Source organism: Arachis ipaensis, chromosome B03, assembly GCF_000816755.2.
Source record: "Arachis ipaensis cultivar K30076 chromosome B03, Araip1.1, whole genome shotgun sequence".
NCBI lineage: Eukaryota > Viridiplantae > Streptophyta > Magnoliopsida > Fabales > Fabaceae > Arachis > Arachis ipaensis.
In genome coordinates, this window is record NC_029787.2 from 121,818,437 (window position 1) to 121,826,542 (window position 8,106).

The window sequence follows — 8,106 nt, forward strand, 5'->3', positions numbered from 1 at the left end:
TATCAGGTGTCTCAATAATATTAGTTAGGCTCTTTGTTAGATTTAGACACATTTGATAACTCTTCTATAACGTTATATGTTTAGGAATAGTTCGGAGGTGAATATTTTCAATAGTAAATAATAATATACAATTTATCTATTCCATAATAAAGATAGATATTAGATGGAGTATAGTGCACAATTTTTTTCACAATGCCTCGACTACTTGGAGGAATATTTTAAGGGTTTATGATATCTTAAAAGAAAGATTTAAAATGTGGAGAATATGTAACAATTGATTTAGTATAATGAGTAGAGTTTTCTTGACAAATTTTGTAAGTTTACATTTCACATTCATATATCTGAAATAATTTTTTTTCTTTTGTTGATTTGTGGAGTAATGGTATTTGGGAGGAAAGATAAAGATGTGAAACTGTCTGAAATTATCTTAGGAATTGTGTGAAATCAAGAAGCATTTGGTAAAGGACAAAACACTATAATAAGCCAACATCACTTCAAATTTACGTAAATGAGCCAAAAGGAAAATCGATTCAGCAATAGGCCAAATCATATTTTAATGTAATTCGAACCAGGCTAGTTCGAACTGCATTTAGGAATAAATCGAACCAGGCCAGTTCGAATTAGGAAGAAAGAGTTGATAGTAAATCGAACCAGGCTGGTTCGAACTAGCATTGCATGTAATTCGAACCACCCCAGTTCGAATTATAGGTAATTTAGTGTCTTCAAGTAATTCAAACCACCCTGGTTCGAATTACACTTAAGTTGCGTTCTAAGTAATTCGAACTACCCTGGTTCGAATTACTAGTGATTGTGCTATATAAGGAGTTCGAATCAGCCTCATTCGAACCATTCTCACCTTCCCCTACCCCACCAAATCTCAGAGAAAAGGACCCAGATTCTCTCCGACAAAGACCTGAACGGAATACTCTGCTGATGGGGGACGATCCGGCACGGTTATATCGCTTGGATGGAGTCGCCCATATAGCTAGGGTCATCAACGAGGAGGTTAGTACGGATATAACTTTGTTCTACCGGTACATGTGAGTTAGTGGTTTTGCATGCGGGTTAGATGGTGGTTTATGTTAGTGGTTTCTGTTAATAGTTTATGTTAGTGGTTTATGTTAGTAGTTTATGTTAGTGGTTTTGCATGCGGGTTAGATGGTGGTTTAGTTGGTGGTTTATGTTAGTGGTTTATGTTAGTGGTTTCTGTTAGTGGTTTATGTTAGTGGTTTATGTTAGTGGTTTATGTTGGTGGTTTATCTTAGTGGTTTGTGTAAGTGGTTTATGTAAGTGGTTTACGTTAACGGTTTATGTTAGTGGTTTATGTTAGTGGTTTATGTTAGCGGTTTAGTTGTGGTTGTTTAATGTTAGATCTTTCATGTCAGTGGTTTATGTTGGTTTCTTATGTTAGTTGTTTATGCAAGTGGTTCTCGTTCATGGATTTTTAAGCGCTTATATTTAGTACGATTTTTAGGTTTATCAATTATCGTGTTGATTATCTTTGTCACTGGTAATTAAGTTGGTCCCACTAATGCGGTTCATTTCTTCCGCAGCCTCAGCGATGCATCAGGAGCATGCGGCGGCAGCAGGGCATGGTCCTCGATGACAGATACGTTCCGTACCTGCAGATGGCAGGTCTTTACCATCTTGCAAGGCTGAACGATAGATGGTTCCGGTTGGACGAGGCCCTTGTCAGTGCGTTTGTCGAGCGATGGCGTCCGGAGACGCACACGTTTCATATGCCGTTCGGAGAGTGCACGATCACACTCCAGGACGTGGCATACCAGCTGGGTTTGCCAGTGGACGGGCGTTACATCAGCGGCTGCCTATCAGAGTTCCATATATACATCGAGGGTGGCCGTCCAGCCTGGGTTTGGTTCGAGGAGTTGCTTGGAGTGGTACCTCCTCCTAGCCAGGTTCAGAAGTACGCGGTCAACTAGTGCGAATGCAACAGGTAGAATGTTCGAGTTCCCATCCTGTGCAATCACGATGAGCAACGTTCCCCCGTACTTGCCATACAGATGTGTGCCGTCGATGCTAACTAGCGGCTTGCAATGACGGAATGCCTCGATGCACGGTGGAAACGTCCAGAAAAGTCTGTGAAAATAGGCTTGAGACTCGTCAACTTGTCCACCAACTCGAACGGGGCTCATGCGTAGGACCGCGATGATCAGACTCCACTACCTTGTACTGTACCCCTCGCCGGATGCTGTAGGTCTTCACACTTAACAGGGCCTCATCTTTATCTTGAAATTGCTGACCAACCTGGAACTCTGTCAGACCAGCTGTCCCTTCCGCATCTCTAGCTCCGTATCCAACGGAATGCCCTGAAATACCCTCCTGCCTCATGGCGTCCAGGTCCAAAGAGGAAAAATATGGTGGATACTGCTGTGTGCCAGAACTAGAACCACCGATCGCCAATGCAGGCTCACTCGGTCCGACATCGTCGCCGCTGTCATCCTCAATCATATCCGGCTCGACGTCGTCCGCCTCTGCATCATCCAACAATCCGTCTCCGACGCCCACTGGTGGAACGCCCTGTAAACCGTTCGGCGGAACATCAAATGATCCTACCACGTCGCCTACTTCATCATTGAGATCAACAGCGAAAGACGGGGAGGCGACCGGTTGGACCGCTGTCTTGTACACAGGGATGGACGAAGAAGCAACGGCAGGCCTGGAACTGGAACCGGCTGCCGTGGCTACAGTGGTGGTATTCCGGTTCGAACCCCCTGAGCTGGATACCACATCAACCAGCTTTGCCAACAATTCTGGTGTCCTCACCTCTGGGAACTACCTCCGACAAAGAAACAAAACTTGCAGGTCCTCATCACTACCAATCGTGAAACAATCATACTTCACAGTATCCTGCAGGACCGTGACTGGAATGCGATAGAAAAAATTCTTAACCCGCTTCGCACCTTCCACACCGAGTTTCATCAGCACAGATCTAACAAGGTCATCATAGCTCGTCGTAGGACTGACGACAATACAGAGGGGATCCTTATCTGTGAACTTCACACCGGAACGAGTTTTCCTCTTAATGGATCCTCTGTGGTGAACCAAAATACCAAAACTCTCCTCACTGGCCATCTTACACCCTCTAATGAGAGCAACTCACGTTTACAACCCTATATATACTGCTCTGTATACCACTAATTCGAACCAAGGTGGTTCGAATTAGAAGTTGTGTAATTCGAACCAGCGTGGTTCGAATTACTTAATGCAGCATATTTACCTATAATTCGAACCAGCCTGGTTCGAATTATATGATACAGCTTCTCTCTCTGTAAATCGAACCAGCCTGGTTCGATTTACTTCAAGCTTCTTCTCTCTCTGTAGTTCGAACTGCAGTGGTTCGAATTATTAACAAATAGAGTTCGAACCACCCTGGTTCGAATTATATAAAAATACAGTCTGGCTTATTGCTGAAACAATTTTCGTTTTGGCGTATTTACGTTACAGGATTCTTCACTTGGCTTATTAGGGTTTTTTGCCCTTTGGTAAATGTGGGATCCTTTGTTTATTGATTCATTTGAAGGTATTCTTTTGGAATTTTGGATTCAGAAAGTCATGCCGAACAATGAGGTAATTGTAGGGGTGGGTCTTTGGTGGGTGTGGAGGCATCGTTGTAATGATATTTTCAACAATGAAGATCAGTGGACAGACTATAAAGTTGTTGCTATGGCTCGGATAACTGCTAATGATTTAAGAAAGTCTGCCAGTGCCAGTTGTATAACTTTTAAGGATCGAAGGAAGTGGGACCCTCCAACAAGTAACACTTTTAAAGTTAATTGTGATGTGGGTCTGTTTTTTTATTGAAATCTAGCAGGAATTGGTTATGTTATTAGAGATTCTAATGGGCGTTAAATTTCGAGTTGTTCTAGTAGCTATCCTCCAGAGCCTATCGTCATATGAGTTTTTTTCTTTTTGGAGGGGTCTGATTTTAACTTGGGATTGTGGATTGAGAGATATTGTGTGCGAAACAGATTGTCTTTACATTTTGCACATTTTAAACAAATTCGCCAAAAAAGCTTAATTGTGATGTGGTTGATATTCTTCAAAAGATCCAAGAGCTTCTGTCAAGACCTTGGGTTGTGGATTTTGAATGGATTACCCGTGAAGCTAACGCTGTGGCAGATTGGCTGGCGAGATATGCGGTCAAGACCAATCCAACTCATGTTATTTGGTCGGAGTCTTGTGATTTCTTATGCTTATTGATTTAGGATAATCGTCTGTTTTTTTTTTTTTCTTTATTTCTAAAATACCTTTCATTTTATGTATCTATAAAAATATATATATATTTTTATTTTAAAATCAAGAATATCTGAATTAGAATATAAGATATTGATGCTGTGGACTAATTTTATTTTTACAGTATTAGTATGTAATCATAAAATAAAAAATGAAAACATGCAGAGTGGATGAGAGACAACATTATCCAGTATCCACACATGGCATGGTAGCTTTCACCGTTTGTCTCTGATTGCAAGCAAGGAAGAAATGGCTCTAAGTCTCAACATCCTCTCACTGTGTTCCACTTCCTCTTCAACTTCTAAACCTCATATCAGAACTCCCACTTGTCATCTTGCTCCTTTCACACTCAGCTTCAAGCAACAACAATCTTCTTCTCAGAAGCTGACATTCTCATTGGCTGAATCTGTGTCTGGTGCCACCCTTGCTGCTCTCATCTCTGCTTCCCTGTTCTTTGTTGACCCTGCACTTGCATTCAAGGTCCAATTCCCTAATCACTAACCGTTTCTGATCTGCTTCATAACTTTTGTTAACACTGAAGCTTGTTCAATTCAACCAGGGTGGAGGTCCATATGGCCAAGAGGTCACAAGGGGACAAGATCTCTCTGGCAAGGATTTCAGTGGAAAGACCCTCATCAAGCAAGACTTCAAAACGGTCCAACTTCCTTTTTCTTTTTTCTATTTTTTTTTTTTTAGTTAATGGAGAATGTGGTTGTTCTGATGCAACTTACCTTTTGTTATATTGAATGTTACAGTCCATATTGAGACAAGCCAATTTTAAAGGTGCAAAGTTGTTAGGTGCTAGCTTCTTCGATGCTGATTTAACAGGTTTTCCTGCTGCTTACATGTGTATACTATAATGTTTCTTGAAACAGCACAAATACTTGTGTATTTACATTTTGTTCTCTGCCTATCTCTCTTGTTGTTGTCAGGTGCTGACCTTTCAGATGCTGATCTTAGAAGTGCAGATTTTTCATTGGCAAATGTCACAAAGGTAATGTAATTTTCTTCTACTGATTTGTACCCTTATTCAATCATCTGTCCCTTTGTTAAATCACTTATAAAAGAGATAAAATTACCAATAAATGCTATCAGATTCAACAAAAGGTAAGCAAATTAGGGTTTAGTATATAAGATTAAATGCAGATGAGTCAACTAGTATGGACTGTGGATTCTTCTGCAACTGCTGTTTTGTTAACTCTGCTTCCAGTCACATACCATTAACCCTTCTTTTTATTTAATTAAAGCTGAAAATTTGCTCTACTCTAAGTGATGGGTTTTTTGTTTCTTCAGTCATTTCACAATGTTGATCCTGTTGGCTTCTGCATGGCATGACCAATTTTTGTAGGCAAATTTAAGCAATGCTAACCTGGAAGGTGCACTTGCAACAGGAAATACATCTTTTAAAGGATCAAATATTACCGGAGCAGGTAAGTAATTGCATCACTTATCTATGATACACAACTATCTTGAACAGTTACCAAATTTTATTAGTCCTCTCCAAGAAACACTAATATCATCAAACTAGCAAGTTCTGTTTGGACTATATCTATGGTCATGCCTGTTGTATGCAACTGACTTTTGTGATTAAAAATCTAAAATATATAGAATCAGTAGGATGCCTGTTCCAAGTGTAGCTTAAAATTACTTAAGAATTCATACCTCAATATGCAGTTAAAAAAAACTTGCAGTAATTTTGGATACTCAACATGCAGTCTAGATGTTAGAGTATAGAGTAATATACTCATTAATGCAGTGCAAACTAGATGCATAAGTTGGGTTAAATAATAACCTTGTCTGTTATCTTGGTTGGAGCCAGATTTTACTGATGTGCCGCTAAGAGACGATCAACGCGAATATCTCTGCAAAGTTGCAGATGGGTAAAGACTTATGTTATTATACTTTAATCTCGTTTTATTTTCTGAACATGCTTCATCAGAGTCATCCATAACAGAATTTGTTACTGGTAACAGAGTGAACCCAACAACTGGAAATGCTACGCGAGATACATTGCTGTGCAATTAGTATTCCATTGCTGCGGAGTGAGGAGTATATATCTTGAATCAGAGGAGAGGGCTAGATCATGATGCTGCATACTGAACTGCAACTTTTGAATTTGATTTTCGACGAATAAAACTCCTTATTATACATATATGTTTTGTTAATTTTAGTAGTGTATAGTACATTGCATAAGTCAGCAACTCGAATTAGTGGGAAAAGACTTGGTTGTGGTTGTATAACATATAATATATATCATGCATTCATAGCAGAGGTTAATGTATTAGTCTTTTTGGTTAGCCATTTTCTATGTAGTTTTCATGGTAAAATTGTGCACTAGAAACACTTTTTTTTATAAGACAAATTTATGGTGGTACCATCTGAACCACGTGAAGGAGTTCATCCTAGCTTGGTCTGTCAGAAAAGGTTTCTGCACTATAACCATAGCTGAAGTTTGGGCTATCTATTAGGTTCTTTCATTCTTTGTATGAGTAAGGAACTTCAGTTGTAGGAAGTAGGAACGTCCACTGGAGTGTGATTCTAGATGATCATGGAGCTATTACCTTTACTTGTTTATTCTAACATAGAAATGATGGTGTGGCTGGTGATCATTGATTGGCAAGTAAATACTAGATGTATTAGATTTTTGTATGACACTGCAAATCTGGATCCTATAAAAATAATGAATTTGGATCTTCTAAATTTTAAATTTTCATTTTAGAGGATAAAGTGTAATTTCTCATTTTTGAATGGTTTTTCTCTCATATTTTCTCTTGATCCCACCTATGAAATAAATAGTGAGAGATTATACCTTATTCTTTAAAGTAAAATTCAAAATTTAGAGGATCTAAATTCAAAAATAATAATGAATAATGAAATAAAAGAGTAATCATTAGTGGATCAATAATTTTATTGCAATTAGTTCCTTACTTCCTTATCAAATAATCTAAACTGATTATATTTTTTCACTTTTATTATTTTTACAAAATTTTTTATTCACTTTATAAGATCTCTAAAGTGGTGGTGGTATATGATGTACGAATACTGACACAGACACGGAATATGCTGATACGTCGAAGTTTAAAATTTTACATGATATGGGGACACGCATACATATAAAATATAAAGTATTTTTTAGATAAATTGTAATGATATTTTGATATTTTATTGATATTGGATGATCCCTGGTGTAATTCTATACCAATAGAAAATTCCTCTGTCACACCACCTTGAGTCTTCACACTAGTTGTGGCCTCATCATACATGTCTTTAATTGCACGAATATATGCGATCCTTACCATCCTCTTTTCTAAAAGCTTCCATAAGACCTCCCTTGGTACCCTATCATACGCTTTTTCCAAATCAATAAACACCATATGTAGATCCCTTTTATTACTACGATACCTCTCCATCATCTTTCTTAAAAGGTATACCGCTTCAGTGGTAGATCTGCCTGGCATGAATCCAAATTGGTTCTCTGTTACTTGTGTCTCTTTTCTCAACCTCCGTTCTATCACCCTTTTCCATAACTTTATGGTATGACTCATAAGCTTGATCCCTCTATAGTTTCCGTAACTTTATATATCCCCCTTATTCTTGTAGATAGGTACCAAGGTGCTCTTTCTCCATTCATCAGGCATCTTCTTTGACCTTAAAATCTCATTAAAAAGCTTGGTTAACCAGTTGATGCATTTTTCTCCAAGACCCTTCCAAAACCTCAATCGGGATATTATCAGGTCCTACTGCCCTGCCATTTTTCATCTGCTTTAGAGCCTCTTTTACCTCGAGGTCTTGAATTCTTCGATAGTAGTCAAAGTTTTGATCTTCTTCCCTTGTACATAATCGACCAAGGCT

The 8,106-nt window shown here is 38.7% G+C and overlaps 1 protein-coding gene across 2 annotated transcripts; it reads left to right on the forward strand.

The window, feature by feature from the left end:
• On the forward strand, positions 4,393-6,638 carry LOC107631292 (thylakoid lumenal 15 kDa protein 1, chloroplastic). Of its 2 annotated transcripts, XR_001618538.2 has the most exons (8): positions 4,393-4,734; positions 4,814-4,909; positions 5,010-5,082; positions 5,187-5,248; positions 5,603-5,684; positions 6,074-6,134; positions 6,228-6,373; positions 6,404-6,638. XR_001618538.2 is itself a non-coding variant. In XM_016334693.2 (7 exons), exons 1-7 carry the CDS (start codon positions 4,504-4,506, stop codon positions 6,277-6,279), a joined length of 657 nt encoding a protein of 218 aa, XP_016190179.1. In that variant the 5' UTR covers positions 4,393-4,503; the 3' UTR covers positions 6,280-6,591. The 2 variants fall into 2 exon arrangements, 1 of the variants encoding a protein (XP_016190179.1); XM_016334693.2 differs by having other exon boundaries at positions 6,228-6,591.

Coding starts and splice junctions, on each gene's coding strand:
- LOC107631292 (XM_016334693.2), top strand. CDS start 4,504: ATGGCTCTAAGTCTCAACATCCTCTCACTGTGTTCCACTTCCTCTTCA. Junction 5,083..5,186: donor CTTCGATGCTGATTTAACAG/GTTTTCCTGCTG, acceptor TGTTGTTGTCAG/GTGCTGACCTTTCAGATGCT. Junction 5,249..5,602: donor CATTGGCAAATGTCACAAAG/GTAATGTAATTT, acceptor CAATTTTTGTAG/GCAAATTTAAGCAATGCTAA.